The sequence below is a fragment of the Halictus rubicundus genome, unplaced genomic scaffold (assembly GCF_050948215.1).
Source record: "Halictus rubicundus isolate RS-2024b unplaced genomic scaffold, iyHalRubi1_principal scaffold0071, whole genome shotgun sequence".
In the NCBI taxonomy this organism is placed as follows: domain Eukaryota; kingdom Metazoa; phylum Arthropoda; class Insecta; order Hymenoptera; family Halictidae; genus Halictus; species Halictus rubicundus.
Window position 1 is genome coordinate 396,141 of NW_027488612.1, and position 27,411 is coordinate 423,551.

At 38.1% G+C, this 27,411-nt stretch overlaps 2 protein-coding genes across 4 annotated transcripts; both read left to right on the forward strand.

Annotated features, from left to right (window-relative positions):
- Positions 1-21,553: 21,553 nt before the first annotated feature.
- On the forward strand, positions 21,554-23,944 carry LOC143363610 (uncharacterized). The gene is made up of 7 exons (XM_076804172.1): positions 21,554-21,726; positions 21,817-22,216; positions 22,285-22,543; positions 22,943-23,005; positions 23,073-23,276; positions 23,347-23,580; positions 23,830-23,944. The coding sequence occupies exons 2-7, from the start codon at positions 21,924-21,926 to the stop codon at positions 23,836-23,838; spliced, it is 1,062 nt and encodes a 353-aa protein (XP_076660287.1). The 5' UTR covers positions 21,554-21,726; positions 21,817-21,923; the 3' UTR covers positions 23,839-23,944.
- On the forward strand, positions 23,541-25,496 carry LOC143363611 (uncharacterized). 3 transcript variants are annotated; one of them, XM_076804175.1, is made up of 6 exons: positions 23,541-23,974; positions 24,090-24,169; positions 24,242-24,310; positions 24,394-24,486; positions 24,607-24,711; positions 25,218-25,496. In XM_076804175.1, the coding sequence occupies exons 2-6, from the start codon at positions 24,115-24,117 to the stop codon at positions 25,484-25,486; spliced, it is 591 nt and encodes a 196-aa protein (XP_076660290.1). In that variant the 5' UTR covers positions 23,541-23,974; positions 24,090-24,114; the 3' UTR covers positions 25,487-25,496. The 3 variants fall into 3 exon arrangements, with proteins under 3 accessions (XP_076660290.1, XP_076660291.1, XP_076660289.1); XM_076804176.1 differs by having other exon boundaries at positions 23,938-23,974; positions 24,090-24,310; positions 24,397-24,486; XM_076804174.1 differs by lacking the exon at positions 23,541-23,974 and having other exon boundaries at positions 23,982-24,169.
- The last annotated feature ends 1,915 nt before the right edge of the window (positions 25,497-27,411 follow it).

Consider the following 27,411-nt stretch of genomic DNA (forward strand, 5'->3'; position numbering starts at 1 on the left):
CAAGCACGCGACCAAGGCCAGGTATAAATCGATAATAAATCGATAATAAATCAAAAATCCTTCCGATTGTACCCAGCACTTTCGTAATTTTTAAGCCAGCCGAATGCGGCACATGCGGAACCTTGTACACCGTTAGCGTACTAAGATTTACAACCGTAGATGCTTGCGAACCAAATGTTATACGTATATTTCCACTTTTCCAATTTTCCACTATTTCCACCAGCTTTCGAACACACTTTGCAACCAATGAATTCTAATCATTTTAAACTTGTTCTCCGGAGTTTTGACTTATAATCACTTATAAGATATAAGATATAATTTAACTATGCTAAAATTGATTTGTGAAGCTGATTTTCATCGTTCCATCGTTAAATTAGATTATAGTTTGAACCATTACTTCTTAACATTACAACTCAGATGAACAATATTCTTTTCTCTACTTCGAACATGGATTGTGTGCGGATGCTGTCGTGGCACCGGCGGCCGATGCCACGCGGCCCCTGCCAGGTGGCGGCCGCCGGTGCCAGGCGACCTGTGCCGGGCGGCCGAAAACGGATGCCCAACGGCTTGCCCAGCTCTCAGCGGATGCATAGGCATCCCCGGGGTGTAGAGGGGAGTAAACTGTTCGGGAGTTAGGTAGCGAACCCCCGCTGTGTGCGGGTCTTAGCTTTTGTTGCGAGCATCTCGAGCGCCTTCTCAGGTTGCCAGCGCCGATCCCGGCAAATATGAATTAGAAAAACGCGGTAGTATTCATACTGACGTCGCCTCCGGCAAGTTTGAATAGACCCTAATACGGATCTCACGGATTCGACGACACGCACCTCGCGCTTGTACATCGAAGAAGGATCGCTCCGTGCCGCGTTTCGGCTAGCTCGGCCCGCTGGCCAGCTCCCCTCTCTACGCGCCTAGCCAATAAAATTTGGGTCTCAGTTTGACAGCCCAATCACGCGCGTCACGCATTCCTCTCTCACTCTTGCGACTTCTTTCTCTCTCACATACCCATGCCTACACCAACGGTCGCCGAACGGCGTAGCTCGTGTAAACAAAGGAAAACCTTCAACGGTCAACATACCTGAGACGACGCTCGGTGCGTTCGGTTAGGGTGGCCCCACAATTGCAAAGAATTACCGAACACCCTCACGCTCCCATACTCAACACCACATAAGCCAGCCTCTCCCCCGACCATTGGTGCAACATGCCTTATGTTACGGCCCGACTGACGAGGTCGCTTAATACTAAACAAGGTGACGAGCAGGGCGTCGCTACCTCTCCCTTTGTCTATCTACTATTCACAGAAACGCTTTGCTAAATAAAACTAAATATTTTCGAACGGCGTTGACTCCAAGAAGGGTATTCGTTACATTAATACATTCACCGCGGAATAATCTAAAATATTAAACATCGTCAAAGGCCACACTGTGATCAATTAGGGAAATCCCACAATTACAAGAATTATCAATCACAGTGCTACCGACGGACAAAGCCATAATGGTTTCAGAAACTAATAATAATTGTTCGGAACGTAACAGTCCTCCCTCCTTAAAGTCATCGTCGTCCCCGATGATGTTAACACGGCTAATATACATTTTGCGCTTAATCGGAACCCAGCCTAACATGCAGTATTGACCACTCCCCGTGAGGGGAGTTCCGTACCTCCGGGATTCGCCCCATACCGGAAAAGTCAACCGTTCATGTTAGGCTCTCTACCCCTAACTCCATCGGTTGCGAAGGAAACAGTCCGTAGGTGTTGTGGACTGGGCATTGGAAAAACCCCTCGTTCACCAATTAAGGGGGCCGGCAGGGTTTGAAATCCATATGCTTATGCATGGGTCAAAACCTTTTCAAACTATCGCTTCAATATTGCAATGAGCAGTTTAAAAGTGGTCACTTGTGTTTCCTAAAAGTCCAATTTATGTCTGTATAGAGCCCAAATTTCGAATTTCTACCTCATCGCGGAGTAATTAACAATATTCGGCAGAAAATTCGAATTCTGAAGCAAGTATGACGTCACAAGATGGCTGCCGTTGAGAGATTCTCTTAATTTCGCGAGATTTAGTGTTCGTATCGAAAAAAGGGCTCTATACAGACATAGCGAAGACATGTACAAACACGGTGGTATGCAGTTTTAATTGATTACTTACTTATTTAAGACGTAAAATTACTAGAAAAAAAGGCACAATTTTGCGGTTCCGGTTACTAGTGCCACGGTCTCTCCGCGGCAAACACTGTATGTTGCGATAGAATACGGTCGATAATGCAGATCGATAGTACAGGTTTACGTATGTACGATATGTATGCTGCCGAATATTGTAAATTACTCCCCGATGAGGTGGAAATTCGAAATTTGGGCTCTGTACAGACATGTATTGAACCTTTGGGAATCACAATTGACCATTTATAAACTGCTCATTGCAATATTGAAGCGATAGTTTGAAAAGGTTTCTGACCCTTGCACTTGCCGCTACGCGGCTCGCAACGTCAGGCTTGTTTCGTACGCCTCGCGACCGGCGTCATGCTGCCGAATATTGTTAATTACTCCCCGATGAGGTGGAAATTCGAAATTTGGGCTCTGTACAGACATAAATTGGACCCTGTTCTTTCCTCTCGGCGGGCGGCCGGCCTTCATGGCCGTCCTCTCCCATGTATCCAGAGAGGCGTCCAGGTGCAACCCCTGTCCTCTCCTGGGCTGCTGGGCGTCCGATAGCATTGCTTCGTACTCTCCCGTCCTGTGGGCGGCCGTGGTCTGACTCGTCCTCTCCCACAGGTGCAGCCCTGCTGCTGGGCGTCCGATAGCATTGCTTCGTACTCTCCCATCCTGTAGGCGGCCGTGGTCTTACCTCGTCCTCTCCTACAGGTGCAGCAAGAGTGGCTACTCCGCGGTAATCTACCGATATTTATATGGACTCGTTGCTATCTTTATCAATAACGCGTTACTAGGGGTCTAGAAGGTTCCAGACCCCGCGGTTCCCCTTGAACCGCCGGCCACGCTGCCTCGGCGCAATTCTTCTGTTACATCGGGGGGGGGGGGGGGGGTGACGAGGGGTCTTGACGCTTTATTGTTTCCCCGTCGCGTTACAGTAGTATTTTTTTATGGAAAGGAATTATTTTTTATGAATTTGAATCTAAATTGAATTATATTGTGGGGAAGGATAAAACGCAAAGCGTTTTTGCCAAAGGACACCCGCGAGTCGCCAAAACAACGGTCGACAGTTGAATGTCCAAGAGAGCGAGTGTGAGAGAGTGAGAGCGTGAGTGAAAGAAAGAAAGAATCTTAGAAGGAAAATGACCGTGTAGTATGTATGTATGCATGTATGTGTAACTAGTCCAATATAAATATGCGGTAGGTCGCGGGAGCGCAAGAGTTATTGTCCGAGTTTCGGCGAGTCGAGAGATTTGCGAGAGTGCGGAGTGATAGAGCGAGAGAGAGAGAGAGAGAGAGAGAGAGAGAGCCGTTCGTACGAAACAGACGAGAGAGTGAGAGAACACGTGGGTGAGCGTCAAGAGGAATATTTATACAGGTCCAATAAACGTTACTGCAATACAAAACTTCACTGCAATACCTGACCGCTTGGCCTCCAACAATTCCTACAATATTTATTATTTAAATTTCTTATTGATTATTGTTCGTGTAAATAATAATTTAGATTCAAATTCATAAAAAATAATTCCTTTCCATAAAAAAAATTTAAATAATAATCATTGTATGTAACTGTAAAATGAAATAAGAAGAATATGCTTATGTACAAGATTGAAAATTTATGATATAGAAGTAACGTTTATTTACATTTTAATTAAGCTTATAGGAAAGGAAGAGAAGGGATGCAGGAAAATAAACTCTCCCTGTTTTAAAAAATAATTTTTTTTTATTGTCGATGTCCATAATAAAAATATTGATGTACAATGTTGAAGGGGGATTCTGCGAAACCGTGGCCTCCTCCGCTAGCTCCTCCGCTGGCTCCTCCGTGGGCTCCTCCGCGGGCTCCGCCATGACCGCCGCTGCCTCCTCCCACGTCGAGCCGCTTCTTCTTACGTTGGCCACGGTTTCTGTGGCGGTATTCCGCCCGCTTGATTAGTTTCGCTAATTTGTTCTGAAAAATAATGTTATTATGTATAATTATTAAGACTGTTCATTATTGATTATTCTATAGTGACTTACGTATGAATATTCATCTAATCTCGGGAGCGTTCTCCCTTCCCGCGTTGCGGATGCCGTGGGCGGTGGGCCAGGGCCAGTATGCTGAGCCGTTGCCGGCATCGCGATGCGGGAGGCGGTGGGCGGTGTTGTCTCACCGACCCTTATTGGGATCCTTGATCCCCGAGGTTTTGACACCGACAGCCTCTCCCTCGACACCGACAGCCTCTCAAATTTAGCTACAGTAGGTTCCATTATTCTGGAAAAGAAAAAAAAATTATGTTATAAGATTATCGAAGGAGTAAAATGTATATATGTAAAAAAACGTTTTATAGCGTCCAGAAGAAAACTAATATACAAGTGAAATAATAGTTGATTTGATTCGTTGGACGCGTGTTATGGTGTTGTGTAGAATTTGGAAGTGTGCGAGAACGGTTTTTTCGTGACCGTATCGGATTCGTGAACAAAGATTCTAAGTGACTGCAGGTGTGTAATAATTCGAAAGAATCGGGTACATAATCGTTGGGATGGGTCGGAAATCCACGGGGTGGAGACGTATCGGTGAAGAGCAAAATTGAATCAACACCGTTTTGAACAGCATTCACACCAAAAGACTTGAGTGTTTTCGAGAAGCTACAAGGATTATTTTATTAGTCGAAGATGTAGGAAAAGTTACATTTTACAACGTTTTTATCTGGGCCTCTATTGAAACTTCAAAAAATGTGTTCCATTAACTCGAACAAATTATATCCATGCTGAAAATGTTATCGATATTTGTCAATTATAAGTCGAATTCGTTAAAAATTGCAATTTTTCCCAAACGTTTATAACTCGTAAACGAAGGAAAAAACCAATATCATAGGTTTCGTTGACTTTTCCAGCGCGCAGCACAACGTCCAAAGGCCCAAAAGCCGGCCAAGAAAACATTAGAAACATTAGAAATTTCCAAAAGAAAACCGTGCGCAAGGGTTTTTGAGGTCGCTGGACACGAATATGTTAATTTAACATTTTAATCAATAATTTAATTTTCATTAATTGATTTTTTTATTTTGGTCGGATAACATGATTTTTCTTTTATGACAGTGTACATTTGAAACTATGTACATGCTGATGCATGGTCACGCAAGCAATTTTAATCAAGTAATAACTTTCAATCGCAAGATTGTCCTCCAAAGTGTACACATTTGACACAATAGGAAGAAACAAGCATTACAGTTCACAGTATTTGACTGAAGAAAACATAATAAAAATATGATTTCACAATGTTAAAATTAATTTGTAAAGTTGTTCGTTGTGGTTTGAAGAAAATGACATCGCAACTCAAATGAACAATATTCGTAATTTCGAAAAATTGTCCTATGGCCGGCTTTCGGGCATTCTCGCACACTCTGCGCAGTGGCGTGCGATGATTTCCGTACATTATTCCTTTCGTTATTTCCTAACTCGTGGGGATCTGGACTTTGTCAGCCAGGTCTGTCCTGCTCAGGTACACGTGTTTCCATATTTTATGGAATCCAGCCTTATTTGCGCCAATTTTAAATAAATACAGCATGTTCATTCTGTCTTCGTACTGCCACGCTACGAGCCGGCCGACTAGCCTGCGAACATTCTCGTCGAGAATGCTAGCCGGCTAGCCGGCCGGCTCTAGCATTGGGCAGCGAACCCCTGGGGTTCTGGTAGCAGAGGACACGCTGTGCCTTTGTTCCGAGCCTCTCGAACCCTCTCTAATAGCTGTCCCGGACCCCAAAATGCTTATAAACGGGGAAAAAACGGCCGGTCGGCCGGCCGGTGAGATGTGCATCGACCTTAATTCGTTGGTTTCGTCTCTGGCAGAGTTGGGCAAAATATTTATCTAAATAAAAATTTCGAATAACGAATAAAAGATAAAAATATTTGTATTCGTTATTCGAAGGTTCGAATTTAAAAAGTATCTTTATTCGACGAGTATCGAATAAATAATTTTATTCGACGAGAATTTATCCGACGAATAAAGTTATTTTTCTATTCGAAGCGGATTTATTCGAACTTCGAATAATTTTTCCATCTTTTATCTGTATCTTTTATTCGAAGGCTTCGAATAAATGTTCGAATAACTTTTGCCGAGCGCCAAGCATCAAAGACCCAGCGACGACAGACGACATACAATGTAAGCGGATGGAGAATCGCGGACGAATGAAAGTTTAAACTTTTAGATTTTTCAATATATCCTCATGAAATTGTGACGAGCGTATGGAGGGGATATTCATATATGTATAGTGTTATTCAACGTATACAAAATAATTGGGAATAGAACAGAGTTGCGTCACAAAACCAGTGTCATCTTACGAGAGATCAATACATTTCTGTCCCGAAATTTTGATTCGTTTGTGCAGCGACTGAAGTCGAGATCCTGCAATTTGTGTCGGGAAATCCTAGCCGTCTCCGGCCGCCTGTTGCTCGCGCAGCGTTAACTTTGTTGCGGCCATCGGCACGTACAATAAAACAGTTGGTGTGCAAATGGTCGGGTCGGTTTGATGAGGCGAGTGACAGCGAAGTTATTTTTGAAAAAGCCGTTTCCAATCCATGCAATTAGAATGTTTGGACAATGCATGTCTCATACTTTAGAATCTTTTGTTCCGAGCCTCAATAGCAAATGCTAGTATCATAAACGTCCGAGTTTCCGGAGGTTCGCGCCGACCGATGTCCGAGGGAAAACCCGCTCTTATCATGAAACCTCCACGGTCACACCTAACATTCCCGCAAAAGTGCACCTCAAGTGCAAGGAATGGTAGAGGTAATCAGGCCCAAAAGAGAAACCTGATTGGACAGCGATTGTTATAGATGCTGTCCAATTAGCGAATTTTTCCGTCAAGGACACGGCCTGCGGAGTTTTAATAAAGGATCGCGAAAAACGCAGAAGCAGAAGCTCTTCAGATACGTTGAGATACAATGAGCCAAGAACAGGTGTGGAGTAGGACCTGTATCACAGGAGCCAGGAGAAATACGGATAGTGGGACCCTGGACTCCTGACCATCTCGGCTCGGATTTGTAGAGGGGCGGTCTATTGATCGTCTATTGATCTAATGATCGAAAATAACAAATACTTCACCAATTGTGACACCTGTCGTGGACGAGCGGACAAAACAGTCCGACGCGAACACTCGGCACGAGCAGAGGTTCCTGGACACGAGTCGCAACCGAGCCTATTTACACCGTGTACCATTACGCTAAGTAATAAATCACACTGCAAGCGAATCCGAACATTTATTCACCAGTGACCCCATATGTAATTAATTCCACGAGCTTTTCGTCCTCGTGTATATGTATTCCATTACATGTAGATGCTGTCGTGCAAACACTTTCTGGAATGTCGGATGTATTATTCAATGTATCTCTGCGGTAACCGTCATCGTGAATTGACATATTCGGCGGCGAATCGAGAACCTAACCCTACCATGCGACAGCCGATCTGTCGAGTCCTGATAAAGAACAGCCTTGACCAAACCGATGACACCTTATGATCCATATCGTGACTTAACTGCTTAGCCCCAACACTTGTAACTTCCCGAGAACTTCGAACAGTTGAACTTACAGCACCGTCTTTGGTAGGCGAGAACCCTAATTAGAGATATAAGGAGAAGCCTAACTGCCTCTGATAGCGAGTTGTTACTTGGGATGCTCTGAATTTAGAAGCGGTATCAACTACTTCAAAGAGTATGTTAATTTCAATAGGTGAGATCAGTTCAAAGCTGAATTGATTGCTTCAAATGGTTTGAATTAAAAAATTTGGAACAATGCCATTTCACTTGAATTTAAAATTATTAATTCGAGCAGAACAAATTTTAAAATAGCCCTAATTGGTTCGAAGTGGGTGTAGTTCTTTTGAATGCAAATGTGGTAAGGGCGCATAAGGTCTCACACTGAAGTATCGTACCTTTCACCAATGGAAGTCATAATACCCACTTGCGAAGCAATGTACACACAGTTTGAATGTCAATATTATAAGAATGAACACTGGTGGAGGGGCAGGTACCATGTAACTTTGATAAGTTGTTGATTCGATACCTGCATTCAAATGCATGCAAATAGTTGGGTTCTACGCATACTTTAACATAAATAGGATTATTTACTAATATTTCAAATTCTATTCTATCCAGCTTTGAAGAACAACAGGATGAGCTACATCGTGGCGAATCCAGCGGACCGGCGGCGGCGAACGACAATCCGGCCCTGCAGTTTTACCACACCTTGGCAAAATTTCGAGAAAAAATATTTAAAATATTATTTCAAACAGTATAGACTAATGTGGTTCAAATCAAATACTACTTTAAATAGAACGAAAAATTTCGGCAAATAAAATATTTTTATTTTCATAACCAGATACATAACATACAATATTTTAATGTTGTATTTCAAATATGTACAGTCGCGTCGGTATTTAAGTTGACGCGGTCGAATTCGGAGTACGCGATGCTGTTTTTTTTTAATATGGTTTGTACTTGACTTTCCTGGTGTTCTGCTTCTGTTTACAGTAAGCATGGGTAGTGTGACAGTCAGTTGTAGAGTTTCAAAATGAAAGAATCGCGGAAAGTGTAGTAATTACAAATTTCTAAAATTCTTGTCAAATTTTCGCCAGACGCAAAGTAAGTTGACGCAAACAAATTTTTTACTTTTAATACAAATTCATGAGTACAATTACTTATTAACTATATTAGTATACGTGGCTGATTATAAAATATTTTTAGCATGTAATATCTATAATAATGGAAAGGAGCGAACGCTTCGCGGCCGGGGAAAGGGGCAGTTCTCCGATCTCCCCTGATATGGGGCGCCTACACCACCCTCGTCGAGGCTCCGTTGCAAGTGGCTAGGTGAGGCGGCGGCAGGACCGCCAAATTAAATGTCGGCTGTTCGACAGGGGCCTTCGTCCCGCGTCGTCGCCTCCGTATTGTCTGGTCCGTGAGTGGCGTCTCCATTTTCTCGCGAGCTTCTCGAGGAGAAGCCAGTTGCGACGAACCAATTCGATCATTTTATATCATTTTGTTTCCAGTGTACTGTATTTTGCATTGTATAAATTTCCTGTATTTGGGGTATTGTCTCGGAGGTGAAGGGCGAAAACGTGCTCCGTACTTTCCCGTATATAACATCATCACCCCATACCATATTCGTGTAGAACGTAGTCTCTTTTGCTGTTTTTTTTTCTGATACCGCGCACATTCCGTTCCCGTCGCGACCTAAATTTCGCGACCTTCGATCCTGCGAACAATAGGGTTCCACCAATATTGTAAACTGGAGTGCGGAGTGAAGAGGGAACCGGGTACCGCGAACAATAGTTGTATGCGAGGCAAAGCCCTAAGTATCCAAGGCGAACGGTTAAGTTTAGATAAACTTTTCGGGTTTGAATAGAGAGATTATCGGGGCGTCGATTCGGACGGGACTAAACAAAGCCGGACTGACGGGACTGACTTCGGGCCCCCGCTTTTCCGTCTCACAACAGCGCCTTATACCTGAAGGAAAGTAAACCGCCCCTTAAAACTACAGTTCTTGGAAGTGGTAATCCTTGCACACCAACACCCTTAAACATTCTCAAATATCGATTTGTTTAAAAAGTACGTACAATAACACTAAAACTAGAGGCCGCGTCAAAATGACGGATTCAAAATTGTTTAATTTACGGGTGCCGAGATGCTGTGCCAACGTATTCACGAAAGATCATTCAAGAAATATGTTTGAATATATTTATGGTATGTTTATCGGAACAAAATACTTGAAGGTATAGTAGCTACTCATGCCACGCCTGGTACTTGAATAATGATACAAAATAAAACAATTGAGTTGCATAAGAACCTGCTGTCAAAACACGGAATTTATATATCTCACTCAGCACCTACATGGTGTAGATGGAAATAAAACGATTTTCTCTCTGTAGAAATGTTCCAGCATGAAATGAAAGTTTCGTGTCCATTCGTGAGTCATTGCATTCTCTTGAAAGCCACTTGAAAGCCACGCCTGCCCAGTTTCGTTTTCTCCGTCAAAATAAAACGCAATAATAACGACAATGAAAGCTAACGTTTCAGGCGATGCACTTTAAAATTTCGCTGAGGATGATCTAAGCCGCCCCGATCAATCGTCTTATATCGAAAGAAAACTGTAGATGGTGTCACGTCCGGTGTTTCGATCGCTCATGAATAAGACGAATAAAACTTCAGACAAAGAATTATTATGAACTATTGTTGAAACCCAATAATGTCACGCAAGGAGAAGGAAATAAATAGGATTAGGATAGGCGTTAAAATTTCTAGAAAATTAGATAGCGAACAAAACAATTCCAATTATCCTCCTGCGAGAGACGCAGCAAAGATCGATGTCACCCCGAAAAATAAACAGAAAGTGTGTCTAGTTGCACCAAGTTCCAAGAAGGCACACTAATCCCATGGTAAGAATGACGCGCATTAGATAAAAGATCAAATCAATATCCTATTGAAACAATGGACTGTCCATCCTATAAAAGGGAACCAATACTTCAAAGATCATTCATTCCGTCATAAAGTTTTGACCGGATAAGTCCGTCATAGAAGTGTCAATTCAGTTTTAATAAAGTTTCAGTAAAGTCTAAGTTCAGTGAAAGTTTTAAGTTTTGCCTTTAGTTGAACATTTTATCATCTTTGATGATTTAATTACAGAATTGTGTGGAGCAGGTGCAAAAGTGGAGGAGGCAGACAAAGTGGCTCACATGCTATTAACACTGCCTGACTCATACAATGGAGTAATTACGGCAATTGAAACATTGTCAGAAGACAACCTCACCCTGAATTTTGTAAAAACGCGGTTACTGGACCACGAGATAAAATTGAAAACCGAAAGTTCGAACACAAGCGCTAAAGTTTTATTGACAAATCAGAAAAGATTTACTACGAATAATCAGATGAAGTTTAAAACAGCATTTAAACAAAAGAGAAATCAATCCTACAAAGTAGGAAGAACAGACAAACAAACAAAATGCCATCATTGTCGACGAAAAGGACACAAGACAAAGGACTGTTACTATTATCAAAAGAGCCTCAAATACAATAATGAAAATAATAAGTCTGCACAAACCGTAAACGTAGAAATGAATGAGCCGGCAGCAGCTCAGGCAAGCGGCTCTGGGTTTGTATTTATGGCAGGACGAAACACGATACAAACAACGAACAAGATAACTTTCCTTCTGGACTCAGGAGCGTCGGACCATATAATCAAACAGGATGATATATTCACCGATTATGAAGATCTAAATCCACCCATAAAAATTTCGGTGGCTAAGAACGGCGCACATATAAATGCAAGGAAAAAGGGAAGTGTTAACCTGATCAGCAACGTCGGAGTCCCGGGGACCTTGGAGAACGTGCTATTCTGCCCCGACGTACCGCACAATCTTTTGTCTGTGCGAAGGATGCAGCAGGCCGGTATGAAAATAGTGTTCGACGAAAATGGTGCGACCGTTTTAAAGAACGGAAAGACCATCATGACCGGTAAGCCCTTAAGCAATTTAATTGCCATTGAATTCAAGACTGTTCAACAGAGGGTAAGAAAGACTAACATACAAATAAATAATGGAAATGATAATAATTATGAATTATGGCATAAGCGTTTGGGACACATAGGAAGATCAAAATTCTTAGAGTTAAAGAATAAACAAATGGTCGATGATATAGAATATCTTAATCAAATTGCACCCAATGATGATTTATGTGAAGCCTGTATAAAAGGAAAACAAGCACGATTGCCATTTGAAAAATTAAAAGATAAAAGTCATGTAAAACGACCACTGTTTATTGTCCACTCTGATGTTTGTGGGCCTATCACTCCGCCCACGATTGATGATAAAAATTATTATGTAATATTTGTAGATGAATTCACTCATTATTGTGTAACATATTTAATCTCGTATAAGTCAGATGTTTTTTCTGTTTTTAAAGATTTTGTTGCAAAGAGTGAATCTCATTTTAATTCAAAAATCGTAAACTTATATTCTGATAATGGTAAAGAATATTTATTAAATGAGATGAAGGACTATTGCCTGCAAAAAGGTATTAGTTACCATTTAACAGTTCCACGTACCCCTCAATTGAACGGTGTTTCAGAACGAATGGTTAGAACAATAACTGAAAAAGCACGCACAATGATAAGTGGTGCTGATTTGAATAAAGTATTTTGGGGCGAGGCAGTTCTCACTGCTACGTTTTTAATTAATCGAACCCCAACTAGAGCGTTAAAGGTAGATAAAACGCCATTTGAATTGTGGCATGGTAAAAAGCCCAAAGTTAAATATTTAAAGATGTTCGGGTCTACCGTGTACGTTCATAGCAAATTTAGAAAAACTAAGTTCGATGAGAAATCAACGAAAGGTATTCTAGTTGGTTATGAACCAAACGGTTATAAAGTATGGGACGTGAGAACTGGTAAATTTATAGTAGCCAGGGATGTGATAATTGATGAAGTCAATTATTTAAAAACTCGTCCGGAAATGAGGATAGAAAGGGATAATGCTGGTCCCGGAAATGAAACTGATGCATCCGACATAAGGTCAAAATCAGTAAAATTGAATGAAAAGTCTCATAAATCTGATAATGATAAATCAGATATATCAAAGTCGAGTACAATCCCTGAAAAGAAATTAGGAGATGAACCTAATGAATCTGTAAAAGAAACAGATACGCACGAAAAGTCATTATCTCAAAATGATAAAGTAGAAATGCCAGAAAAACAGAATCTTAGGAGGAGTGATAGAATCAAGAATCAACCTAATATTTCTTACGACGAAAGTAATATACAAGACGATCTTCTTATGTATACACAATCGTTCGCCGGAAAAATTCCCAGTTCGTTTATAGAAATAAAATTAAGAGAAGATAGAGTTCTATGGGAACAAGCTATCGATTATGAATTAAATTCACATGCAGTAAACAAAACATGGGAATTAGTAGAAAGACCGAATAATACTAATATAGTAGACTGTAAGTGGATATTTACGATTAAACATGATGAACACGGAAATCCAAGAAAATATAAGGCACGACTGGTTGCGCGTGGTTTTAGTCGGGAATATTTAACTGACTATAATGAAACATTCGCACCAGTTGCTAGAATTTCAAGCTTTAGGTTTATAATTGCTTTCGCAAATCAATTTAATTTATTGATACGTCATATGGATGTAAAGACTGCCTTTCTTAACGGTATATTAAAGGAACAAATATATATGAAAGTTCCTGAAGGAGTCAAAAGTAAAAGCAATGAAGTATGTAAATTGAATAAAGCAATATATGGTTTGAAACAAGCAGCAAGATGCTGGTTTGAAGTTTTTGAGAAAAATCTTGTTGAGAAAGGATTCCGAAGTTCATCAGTAGATCGTTGTATATATTTTCTGGATAGAGGACATGTATCCGAAAATATATATGTTGTGTTATATGTGGATGATCTTGTGATTGCTACTGGATATAAAGAAACAATGACTAATTTTAAAAATTATTTGATGCAAAAATTTAGTATGACAGATTTGAATGAGATTAGACATTTCTTAGGAATTAAAGTTGAAAGAATTGACTGCAAAATAACCTTAGATCAGAGTACATACATAAAAGCAGTTTTAGAAAAATTCAAAATGAATGAATGTAAAGCTGTTAGTTCGCCTCTTCCGAATAAACTGGATTATAAAGCATTAAATTCAGATGAAGAGTGTGAAGCACCGTGTAGAAATTTAATCGGTTGCTTAATGTATATTATGATACGTACAAGACCTGATATAAGCGTAGCAGTGAATATTTTGAGCAGGTATACAAATAAAAATAATAAGGAACTCTGGCTAAATTTGAAGCGAGTACTGAGATACCTGAAAGGTTCAATTAACGTCAAACTAAATTATATTAGAGGTAACTATAATAATATAATAAGTGGATATGTTGATGCTGATTGGGGAGGACACGATGAAACCGATAGAAAAAGTACGACCGGGTACTTGTTTCAATTATTTGATAAATGTACAATTTGCTGGTCGACAAAAAGACAGACATCTGTAGCTGCCTCCTCGACGGAAGCAGAATATATGGCACTTTTTGAAGCTGTAAGAGAAGCTGTCTGGTTGAAATCGCTGGCCCTGAGCATTAATATAAACATTTCGAAGCCGATTATAATTTATGAAGATAATAACGGCTGCATAAGTATAGCGAATAATCCAGGAAATCATAAAAGATCAAAGCATATCGATATCAAGTATCATTTTTCTAGGGAACAAATAGAGAAAAATGTCATTAAACTTGAATTTGTCTGTACAGAACGCCAAGTAGCTGATGCATTTACTAAACCATTGGCAGGTGTCAAATTCATGGAATTCAGGGCACAGATGAGACTACATTGATTTTATTTTATATTACATTTTGTTGTCATACATAGTTAACCATTTGAAATGGTCTGATTAGGTTTTACTGGGTTTCCCTAATCCTCGCAACGAATGTTGGACCATGTGTATTCCCCAGAGAAAGCAAAGAAGGACGATTTATCATTTCTTATGTGTTTGATTTTAATAGTAGATATTACTACTGTATATTCTATTAATAGTAAGATAGATTTTTGGAAAGAATATTTACAGTCAACTGATTCATTTTTGAGGGGGCGTGTTGGATTATTAGCAATAATAATGCAACTGCCAAAAGAGCAAAAATGAATTACGTTGTCCACGAATTCTCAAGTGAAGTCGATTATTTAAATACCCAATTGTGGCGGACCCCTTGGAGAAGGGTTGATCGGACCCAGATAGGAGCGTCGTCTGCGGGCTGGGACCTTGGACGCACTTGGTCGCCAGGCCCAAGCTCTTCCCGAGCGCACACTTAGTCGCCGGAACGCCGGAAGTCTGTTCCTACCTGGGGTGCACATTTGGCGACCAGGTTCGGGGTTTTTTCCTTGGCGTGCACATTTGGCCGCCAACCCTTGACTTTCGCCAGGACACGGATGTTCGGTGCAAGGACACGAACTTTCTCCAAGGGGCACGTACAGGAAGCGACATCCCCACTCCAGAAGTTTCCTTGTTCGAAGGAAATTCCTGGAGGCGCGGGGAATAGATATAAGCGCGGATTCTGACGGATGACGAGGTCAGTCAGTCAAGTCAGTCAGTTCAAGTCAGAGAGTTCAAGTCAGTCAGTCGTTGTGAGTAGTCGTCATTCGCCATCAGTTGTTCGTAGTCGTTTATCCGTAGTTCTTGTTTCATTGTTACTTCGTGGAGTTTTTGTTATTTCATTAATAAAGGGTTATTGTTGTAATGGGTGAATCCTTTATTTAACACCCAAACTACCACACATACCAAACCAATCCTAATAATATAAATTATGCAAATACAAATCAAGTACTAAATAATAAAAAATTACAATAGCAATTATATACCAAATTAAAATTAAAATTACAGTTACAATTCCCCTTAAAATGACAATAAAAATATAAATAATACAAATTATAATTACAATAAAAAATACATCAAAAATAAAAATTACAATTAAAATAAAGAAAATTACAATTAAAATAAAAATAATGAAAATTGAAGTTAAAATAAAAATCGCAATAAAAATAATCAAAATTACAATTGAAGTTGTAATTACAATAAAAATTAAAATAGTTTTCAGGTCCGGCCACCCCCATCTTTGAACGGAAGCATGCGCCAGAGATGTGCACAGTGCGCGTGGTTTTTGTATATACGTTCTTCTAAGTCTTAAATAATTACTATGCTTAATAAAACAATTATTGCTCTTATATAGCACACGTATTCTTTATATTTTTAAAAGGAAAAGATTTATACAATATTATATTAATTATTCTAAAGAAAAAAGCCACAGATGGTACTTGTATACACTCGTATAGATGCCGGATATATCCGGCATCCGCGCGACGACTTGTGCGTACGCGCACTCTTCTTTTTATGTTATTGTAATAATGATGATTCATATAAAACTTACTACAAAAACAAATGCTTATTCCAGATACTGCAGAAAAGGCAAATATCACCGGAAGCAGGAGGGAGACTCAAGACTGATCTTCAGGGAGGGAGACTGATCTCAATTCAATAATGGATGGAGAGGGCCAAAGATGGGGGTGGCCGGACCTGAAAACTATTTTAATTTTTATTGTAATTACAACTTCAATTGTAATTTTGATTATTTTTATTGCGATTTTTATTTTAACTTCAATTTTCATTATTTTTATTTTAATTGTAATTTTCTTTATTTTAATTGTAATTTTTATTTTTGATGTATTTTTTATTGTAATTATAATTTGTATTATTTATATTTTTATTGTCATTTTAAGGGGAATTGTAACTGTAATTTTAATTTTAATTTGGTATATAATTGCTATTGTAATTTTTTATTATTTAGTACTTGATTTGTATTTGCATAATTTATATTATTAGGATTGGTTTGGTATGTGTGGTAGTTTGGGTGTTAAATAAAGGATTCACCCATTACAACAATAACCCTTTATTAATGAAATAACAAAAACTCAACGAAGTAACAATGAAACAAGAACTACGGATAAACGACTACGAACAACTGATGGCGAATGACGACTACTCACAACGACTGACTGACTTGAACTCTCTGACTTGAACTGACTGACTTGACTGACTGACCTCGCCATCCGTCAGAATCCGCGCTTATATCTATTCCCCGCGCCTCCAGGAATTTCCTTCGAACAAGGAAACTTCTGGAGTGGGGATGTCGCTTCCTGTACGTGCCCCTTGGAGAAAGTTCGTGTCCTTGCACCGAACATCCGTGTCCTGGCGAAAGTCAAGGGTTGGCGGCCAGGGGACCGAGGGGATATGGGCTTAGTAGTGGTGACTCGGATCCACTACTAGGTATGCCACAGTGGTGGCGGTCATATCCCTAAAATCCTCTACGCTCCACCTCCTCGTGGTGGTCCCTGGGAACACACACAGTTGTGTGTTGCTAACGGAGCGAGGGGTATTCCGCGGCAAGTAGTCCTAATGATGTGTGAGGCGATGCCGGCGGGATCTTCGGATCCTGGCAGGGCCTCCCTTGCCGGTAAGGTTCACACGGAGGGATGAAAAACCGCGGAATGGGTCCTGCGATAACGACCGGGGAGGTCGCCGCAGGGCCCTTGCCGTAAACCGGTGGTCATGTTTTACCGGAACGGTGGTCTTGCCTTAACCGGTCGGGCCGCGAGGATGATAACCTCTATAAAAAATCCCCAACCCTAAGCTTCGGTGCGCGGTGAGAGGGTACGCCCTGGCAACAGGGCGTGGCTGGTGGGGTACACCAGTCGCGAGCGCACCATCCACTGGATACCTGGCGCCTCCAGTGCGTATCTAGCCTTACCCGGGTAGTGGGGGCTCTGCCCGGGCGGACCTCATTTCCCGCCACACTCGTGGGATTAATTATGGAGTCCATTAAAAATAAAACTGCAGTGGGCAAGGAGGGGTTACCACACCCGAAAGTGGTAGTGGAGGGAGTTGGGGCGGTCCTGGACCTGTCCCAGAAGGAGAGGTGCCGGACCCCAGCTGTTGGGGACCGGCCCTTTCTCCGGCCGGAGAGGGGAACGAAGGGGCGTGGTCGGCGCGGCGAGTCGGTGGACAGATTGTCCAACATCTCGACCCAGTCGGCCCCCCCCCCCCATCCCCAGCGTTCCGGGCGTGAAACGCTCACTGCCGCCAACTCCGGGCAGGACGTCGCCGACTCCGTCAGTCGGCAAACGGGAGCGGCTGGACGACGCTGTCCGCCCGGAGATCAGGAGTATGCTTCCCGGGGAGCTGTCCGCATTTATTGCGGAACAGTCGGACGTTGCCCGGGAGCTCGCGGAGGCCAGCAGGAACCTTAAGGGTACCCACCTTAAGGGGATCCGCGAGGCCTCCGCGGACATAAAGGCGGCAGTGAGGGAGTTGGAACGCAGGGGTGTCCAGGTTGGACCCCCTGCCGACTCCCGCGCTCCTGTCTCCCAGGCGGACGCTGGGGATGCCGCACTGCGGCTGGAGAATGCGGCTCTCAGGAGGGAGCTGCTGGAGACCCGCGACTCGCTTCGGGCCATCAGGGGGGAACTGATGGTGATGAAGCGGTTGCGGGACGCTCCCCCCCTGCCGCAAGTCTCCACCCCGGAGGTCGGCGAGGTCACCGCGACCCCGGCGACGCAGCTTATGGCCCAGATGCGGGCCCTCATGGAAGAGGGCCTCAGGTCCCTGCGCGAGGAGTTGCGGAGGGAGCTGCGCCGGGTGACCGGGCATGGTGACCGTGGGGACCCCCGGCCGCCGCCGCCGGCCCCTCCGGCGCCGCCGCGGCCCGAGAGGCCATCTTTTGCGCACAGACGATTGCGCACGACGGCATGGCACACGGTTCTTTTGGACACGGTATTATTGGACACACGGTTTTTTTGGACACAGTAACATTGGACACAGTGGGTTTTCGCACACGCAAGGATTGCCCACATGGTTAAGACGCACACGCTGAGTTACGCACATGTAAAATTGTACTCACGATAGATTGCGCACAGAATGAATTCAAACTGTTGTTTATCATCTTGTGTTGTGCTGTGTGATTACATAGTCTATGATTACCTTCTATGCAGAATGTGTCTAAAGTATCAAAATTTGTCAGTGATTTTAATTTTATAGGTGACTGTGTAAGATGTGCTTAAATTATGAATAGTTGATAAAAATGTGAGAAAATGCTACGGTTTTGAGTAATTTATTTTGTGTACAATCTGTGTCACAAGTGTTATGTTAAGTACTATATTTGTTAAATGATCGTAATATACGCATGTAAATAGTGAAGAACATGAAGAAGCTGTAAATAGTTGAAAAAATATTTATGTTGCAGCAGATTCAAAAGGATTGAGAATACATAATTTGGGAGCTAGAATTTGATCAGATTAAGTAAGGTAAGTATTTCTATCTATCAAAAAGGTACGGATGGAATAAACCAGATACTATGTGGCTTATTTTATTTTCTTTTTACTGATGATATAGTGATTGGCAAACAAGATTACGTACTCGAATATTAAGTTGCTCTTAAAAATGCGTATATTGACCTGTTGCGGTCCTATTTACGTCGACTTAGTCTAGAAATGTTATTTTTGCACAACTGCTCGCGTATTTTACATATTCATATTCCATTCATGAATAATACCATAATTACATATTATATAAATACCATAATTACATATTACATAAATCCCATAATTAAATATTATATGAAAGCAATTCTAGTTTTCACTGTTCTAAATATATTGCTAATATACTTATTTTATCTGGATTAAAGCTAAATTGTATGATATTATAGCAAGTTCTAAAACTATATGAGATGGAACTGTGTGGACCGCAAGGGATTAAGCATTCTAACAAGGTGTGATAATTTGACCAAATGTGTATATACGTTAGTGAAATAATAATAATTTTTTTATATGACAAATGATCCTTAATTATGTCTTTTATTTAAAATGTAACGACAACTCTTTGAAAAAGCATAAGCAAAAAAATATTGAATTTTTAAATTGTAATATATTTTATGTGTTCTTGATTTAAACACAGTGATTCTTGACGCTACCTATCACGATAGAACCATTGATATTAATAAACTTGTAAGTACAAGGTGTATTACCTAATTTATTTCAGAAATCCTTAAGTCATTTAATGTTATTTACAACATTAATAGTAAAAGATGCTTTCATGTTTCAGGTATTTCTTTACATTTTACTTATCTTTTTTTCAGAGCTAGTCCAGTGTATTTGTTATATATGTTACAATAATTATATTTTTATATTGAACTTTACTTATGTACATAAAATAATAGTTACATGTATTAATTCTTGAAAAATTGTTTTAGGTCATTATGTTGCCACTAAGATATGCTGCAGTATTTCTTCCGCCACTTTTGTGGAATACTTACTGTTTACGAGAAAAGCGGTGGTCCGATCTAGTCCAAGACATACATATATATCGGCAACATGTTGGAGACAATTTAATGGGCGATTCTTCAAGACAGTACGAGACGAAAATCAAGAATAAAACATGGTGATATTAATTTTTAATTTATTAGTGATTACACATCCTCCTGATTCGCCAATCCGTATATCTATTTTATATATCTATCTCTAACGCTATTTCATTTATTAGCGTACTCTGTATTGCTGTTAAGCATTTTGTGAATACATTTTTATCAATACTTATCATTTTTGCTCTCGTAAGTTTATTATTTATACTTACCTATACGGATCTATCAGTTAATAAGTAATATGGCATAACATCTCCTGTCACAGTGTAATAGTATCACACGTCGTTACATAATTTTATTTTCTAAAGCTATGGTTTCTTGAACTTTTAACTTGCATTGTTTAAGTACAAAATGGTAATAATATTTGGTCTAAGAGCCGCTTTTGAAAAGATTCGACATTCGTACAGAATGCTTCATGGTGTAATGAATATATATATATATATATATGCGTAATTTTGGAGGCATTTAAGAATATCAATCTAATTTCAAGCGGTATACTCTGTACATTTATGGTGGAGTCCGAATATATACCAATTGGATGCTAAAATCTGACTAAAATATTTGAGATAAGTAAATTCTATCTGTAAATAGTTAGTTCAAATGCAATGAACATGATACTTTGTGATTTCTTTAATTATATTTTACAGGCGCAATCTGTGTCAAATAAAATTCTCTGAGGACTACCAAGGATTTGAGAACCTGTTATTGAGATACTGAAAATAAAATTCTCTGCCTCTGTGTATTGAGAAAAAAATTTTCATCATTATATTTTCCATCAATGTATCTATAATATATCCTCGTTCTAGAATACTGTATGTTGCATGTCATTTTAAAGTGTGTTGTTAAATGCAACTTATCCTAGCTTTTGTGACACCATTATGTTATAGTTTCACTACACGGCACACTATTTTGAGTATATAGGCATTTCAAACAAAATTCATAGCTTCTGAGCTAATACTTATTGAACTTAACAACTCCAGTATTAAAAAAAAAATACATATATTCATATATAGCGATCTCAATTTTCTACTAGATAGAAAATTTTTCACTAGTTTTTTCAATTTATATTTTATTCTGATCTGATTACTGACTAATTTTTCTATAAAACTTTTTATATGTATTTATACTATATGTATATGTATATCTATATGTATACTATATGTATTTATATGTCTTTATCTTTTTTGTGTATTTGTTATATGTATTTATATATTGTGGATTTTAATTGTATTCAAATCTGATAGTATGCTGCATCTGTGAAAACATGAAAGATACATACAGAATGTACAAGTCTTATTCGTTTTTCTGTTATTATATGCTCACTTATGTTTGGAATATAGAACGTAAATGCCCAATTGTCGTGTAATAGATCTTTACTATCATTTACTCTTTATTAGTGCAAAATTGTATATACCTAATTCTGTGTTTACACGATAGATACGTTCCCGAAGAAAATTCGTGTACATTTTTTTATACGTATTCTTCGGGAACATATCTATCGTGTAAAAACAGAATTAGGTGTATATTATTTAGATGAAAATGTTCTATTTTCGTGCATGTGAAAGACTTCGGAATAAAAAAATATATATGAGTGAAGTAAGTAATAAATAAATAAATGAACCAATCCTAGCTTTACACACGGTCTCTGCAGTCATTTGTTTTGTCGTTAACTTTCGTTTGTTTCAGATACTTCTGTTCGTAACTTCATACATGTTCATTTGCTATTCAATTCTCTTATAGTGGTTTGTATCATTTATATTGTGCTACTTTCACTGTTACGTGCTGTTTTAAAAATGGAAAAACTTCCCGGAAAATCCGTCGGTAGCTTTATTTACATATATAATAATTATACGTATAATAAAGACAATAGCACAAAAAATATTTTTCGCTGTAATACACGCCGTACTACGGGGTGTCGCGGGGCAATAATGGACGTCGGTGATGGTTGTATTAAATTGTTACACGATCACAATCATTTGGAACGAATGCATACAATTGATCAAGAGAAAATGAAGCACGAAATGCTTCAGCTTTGTCGAGACGCGTCGTTTCCATTAAAGCAAATATTCGACGATGTTTGTAGAAAGTATGTTTTCAAACATTTTTTTATTCAAAATTTTATTGAGATGGACATAAATTTGTTTATAATTGCAGGTACCCAGATGCTGGAGCACATTGCTCTTTTCGAAAATTAAGACCAACATTACAAAGGGAAAGAGCATATTGTCGGCCACGAATACCAGAGACGTTTATACTCTTAAATGAAATGATTCAAAATTATCAACCTCTGGAATACTTAAATGTATACTATGCAGTGTCAGAAAAAGGGGAAAACGCAATAATTTTGTCATCTGACATTTTAGTTGAAGCATTGAGTAAATCTACAGAATTGTACGTAGATGGAACTTTTGCAGTAAGTATAGTAATACCGTTATAAATCTGCTATAACATCCTCCTTTTATACTTTAACATTAGATATAACATTTATTATAATAGTTATATTGTATGTTTGACTGAAACATTTTTACATTTGTTATCTTTAAGTTTAAAAATTCCACATTATATTCTTGAATCTATAATGCTGACATTTATTCTGTGCATTGTTCCTGATTGGTCAGTTTTTCATTAATAACTAATACCTAAAGTCGTACTAAACATTTTGGTAAATGAATGGTAAAGTTGTTCAGAATCATATCTTAGTTAGTAATCAATTTTTGAAATCAAGTCCAATAATTTCATCTGAAAACTATATATGTCGTAAGTCCAAAATGTGTATATGTCATAGTACGTTATGTAATATTTGTTTTCTTAGGTCTTACCAAAGAAACCCCACATAGTACAGCTGTACACAGTTCACATACGCTACATGGATAATGTAAAACATAATTTGCATTAGTTTTATATATTAAAATGAGTTCAATATTATGAGATGATTTTTTTAGGGTATTGCGACTCTACTTATTCTATGCGAAAAACGAACAGCTACTTTATATACTGCCATATGGGAAAAAATAATTAATATAATACCCAATTTGCCAAACACTATAAAGTTTATAATGAGCGATTATGAAACAGCAGCTGTTAAAACCTTAAGCAAGTTATTTCCCAGTGCAGATATGCATGGCTGCTGGTTCCATTATTGTCAGGTTTGTAATGCTATTTATAATACATTTACTTGTATTAACACAATTCTAGTTTTCTGTTTATATATTGTAGGCTGTTCTTCGAAAGTGGCGTAAGCTTGGATTAAATAGTGCTCCTCATACTGTTGTACATATGGCAATGTCTTTGCCTTTAATACCTGCTATAAAATTTGAACAAGGTTTGTCAATTATTCAAAAGGAAGCAGATATTGCATCCAGCAAGTTTCCGGGTATTCTTTTGTTTATGACCTATATGAGATGTACTTGGTTAAACATAGCATCGCAAGTCAGCGTGCACAATTGTCCAGTACGTACGAATAATATTGCAGAATCATTTCACAACATTGCATGTCAAAAACTGGGGAAACAAAATATTAATATTTGGGCATTTTTAGGTACAGTATTTTTTACTTTTATTGTTTATTATACACATAAAATTAATTTTTGATAAGTGGCATGAATTTATTTATAATTTAGTGACTATACTTAATTTATTCTTTATGTTATTCTACATATACAGAGGTTTATATATAATTAAATGTTATTACATTTTTAGAAAAAGTAAAAGATCTGCTTATTGACCAAGAGCTTGACTTGAGTCGATTGCAAAATGGTATAGCATCTCGAAGACGTCGTACAAATGCTAATATTAATCATAGAAAAGAAATAACAAGTGCTCAAGAAGAATATAATGCTGGAAGGTATGTGTCTTTTTCTCTAGTTCCAACTGTTTACTATTTGTTACTAACATGTTTACTATTTGTCCATATACATATATGTATGTGTATTTTACATTTGAATGTATATGATTTTTAGATTATCTTTAGAAGAATTTTTAAATATGTTTACTCATAATGAAAAAACTTTTCAAATTAATAAAGTTATCACATTGGCAAGTATGTAGCTTATATATCTTATGTCTTCGCATAGAAGATATTCCATACAATTAACATGTTTTTCTTGTACAGATGAAGATAGTAATGATGAGATTGAAGATATCAATTATTTTGATATAAGTTATGGACCGGTGGAGAAAGGTAAATAAATTTGCTTTATTATATAGTACGTACTACCTGCAATATAAATACGACATATTATTCAAAATAATATATATTATTAGCAGAACGAGTGCATAAAAAAGATAGAAGAACGTTACCAAATACGGCTTTGACATCATCGGGTTCTCTGAAAACAAAAGACACAAAAGTTACAGGTAATTTCATATGTTTTTTTGTTAGCATAAAAGAATTAATTTATTTTTCACTTGTTGCGTTTTTATGAACTCAATGCTATTTCCTGATATAAAATAATTTATAAAGTTTAATATTTGTAGAAAATTATCTCAACGAACCCCAGCAATGTATTTTACACAGCAGCATAGTAAATATACAAAGTGCACAAAATCTCCATGACAAATTTGACAGCAATCATATTGACGGTAATTTATTTGACTTTACATATCTGTATCCTATATAGAGCCAAAGTGTACTATAACCAGGTAGAACCTATAAGGGGGTAGTATACCTTCAGATTTTTACTAGAAAGGAACTGGAATCTTATGAGATTTTAGGTCGAAACATGAGTCTGCGCCATGTCGTTGTTTGAGCTTATAAGATCATATTTTGAGCTGGGTGAGGGCTCATTCTATAGAGGAAGGTTAAATACCGCGCTCATCATATTATATTATTTTTTGATATAGTACATGCAAATTGTGTTCTTTAAAATGTCACAAATAAATAGTACATACCATTTTAAAAAAGTGCATCCACAATTGCTAAATGTATAATTGGATGGAAAAAGTCTATGAGAAATTAGACTTTCCCACACTATTTAATTTTCTTTTCTATAAAATGTGGCACTAACGATTCTCAATATATAATTCATCACAATTGAGTGGGACGTCCTGTATACTATATATTAACAATCCAATTTATATTTTTCTAGATGATGACATTTATGAAATTCTTGAAGATAGATTTTGGTATGATAAAACGGAAAATCAAGTCAGTAATGATAATAATAATCGAAAAGAAGATATTAGAGAACATAAAGAAGGGTATTGCATAATCTGCTTTGTTAAGAAAGCAACACAAGTTTCCGTTCCATGTGGTCATCTTGCATGCTGCATGATATGCATCATGCGACTAGAGTGTAATAGATGTCCCACATGTAATGATAATTTTAATACACATGTGACACTGCGCCTTCCATGATACATATATATATAACTTATCGTTGCTGAGATGTTTGACTGTTTTCATGAAGCCTTATAATGTTTACATTTGACGTAGTGAGCATATCCTCTAATACGTCCCAGAATGAATCTAAGGGAATGAACACAGTCAAGTATCTCAGCAACGGTAAGTTTTTAGACAAATATACTTTAGTATTTTTATACTCAGGATACGCCAGAAGGATCGAGATTTAGTTAACGTCGAGTTAACAGTCGATTTAGTTAATAGTCTTTATCTAATCTTTATTCAACATCAGTGTACATTTGTTTCTGACTATCATTTTCCAGTGAAATACAGTTATTTATTAGTAGATCCATACGTTCTAGTTTCAACATTTATACAGTCCACTCCACTTACTTTCAAATTCAACCGTTTCTCATTCATCCAGTTCTTCCAATTTCCATTCACTCTCTCTTTTAGCGATCCTAAAATGTAACAATGGTTTTTTGCAATTATCTCGGAAACTAAGTCCGAGCGATGGGCAGATGTGTAAAAAGTTGTTCAGCCCGACACATAAAAAAGATCTGCTACACTTTAATTTCGAAGTTTTTCTAAAATTATACGCGGCTGACGAAGGTCGATGTTCTTGTTGACTAGTTCTTTTACTGTAAAAGAATTTTTTCTTTTGATTGAATAAGAATTAAATATTTCTAACAATATACTATTAAAAAAATTCAAGGAACACTGAATTGTGGCCTACTTTTCATTTCAAATATGATACGACGATGAAAAAATAGGATATACTTCTATTTGCAAAGTTATCTCAAAACAAGTAATTCTTCACATTTTGTAAGCTCCATACGACAGAAAAGGGTAATTTTAATTATTCTAAAAAAATCTAAAAGTAGAAAATCTACATATTAGTATTTGCAACATATACATATATGCTATTGGAAGACAAATCGGTGTCTCAAAGCTATGTCTAATATTATGTGAGAGAGAAAGGCATTGTTTACAATTAGTGTTGAGATAAAATCAATAAAGTAAATGTTCTCATCGATATTTAGTATTCCTTCAATTTTCTCATATTGTATGTCCAGATGGTTTAATTTAAATTGTACCTTTATCTTGTATTACTTTTTTCGTACGTTTTTTCCTCACTTGGACTTGTATTTTTCGAACTGTTCTTAAATTTATTGAATTAGTAGCACATTCAGAACATATTTCTGGAGAACCTGCAGAAACAAACACAAACAATTTGACCATGTATGTTTGTATCCCTTTAATGTACTTACTAACGGTAAATATAGACAAAGAGGGACCCAGCTCCAATGACCTTCACCTTCTCATATGTTGTCAAGGTCATAGTCCGAACTTATCCCGCGCACTTACTGCGCGTTGGTAATTAGGTTAGTAAAACAAATACTCACAATAATTGTAGAGATTGTAATTAGGGAAAGGACATAGGGAATAATTGACATTTAATGTCGTTTCTCTTTTTACAGGTAAGCTTTGTAAATAGTTGTAAATAAAAACATGAAAAATAAAATTTTAAAAATCTCTTTTTACAGGAGAAACTCAATTCTGTTATTATTCCTGTCTTTACCTAATCACCCGGAGAATTCATTAGCATTATATGTATAGGAAGGAGTTGTTCAAAATGTTGACCTTAACAACATATTTCAAGGGCAACGCAATCGGAACTAGGTCACCATTTGTCTATATGTATTTACAATACCTTGTGTTAACCTACATTGCGTTTTATTGGCGATTTCATTTCGCGATTCTTGGCCTTCCTCAACTACAGTTGCAACCACTGAATTGTTAGCACAGTCAAAATAAGTGTCTGGAAAGTCTTTAAAAAATTATTATTGGAGATACATTTACCAGTAATTATGAAAGTGGTGTAATAAAAAAATTGTTTTCAATAATTTTATTAATAATATTGAAATATAGAGAGAAAT

Excerpts from the sequence above, each read along its gene's own strand:
- LOC143363610 (XM_076804172.1), top strand. The coding sequence starts at position 21,924 with ATGGAAAAACTTCCCGGAAAATCCGTCGGTAGCTTTATTTACATATAT. Across the intron at positions 23,006-23,072 it reads ACATACGCTACATGGATAAT|GGTATTGCGACTCTACTTAT; the intron begins GTAAAACATAAT and ends TGATTTTTTTAG. Across the intron at positions 23,277-23,346 it reads GCTGGTTCCATTATTGTCAG|GCTGTTCTTCGAAAGTGGCG; the intron begins GTTTGTAATGCT and ends TATATATTGTAG.
- LOC143363611 (XM_076804174.1), top strand. The coding sequence starts at position 24,073 with ATGTATATGATTTTTAGATTATCTTTAGAAGAATTTTTAAATATGTTT. Across the intron at positions 24,487-24,606 it reads AAAAGACACAAAAGTTACAG|AAAATTATCTCAACGAACCC; the intron begins GTAATTTCATAT and ends TAATATTTGTAG. Across the intron at positions 24,712-25,217 it reads TGACAGCAATCATATTGACG|ATGATGACATTTATGAAATT; the intron begins GTAATTTATTTG and ends ATATTTTTCTAG.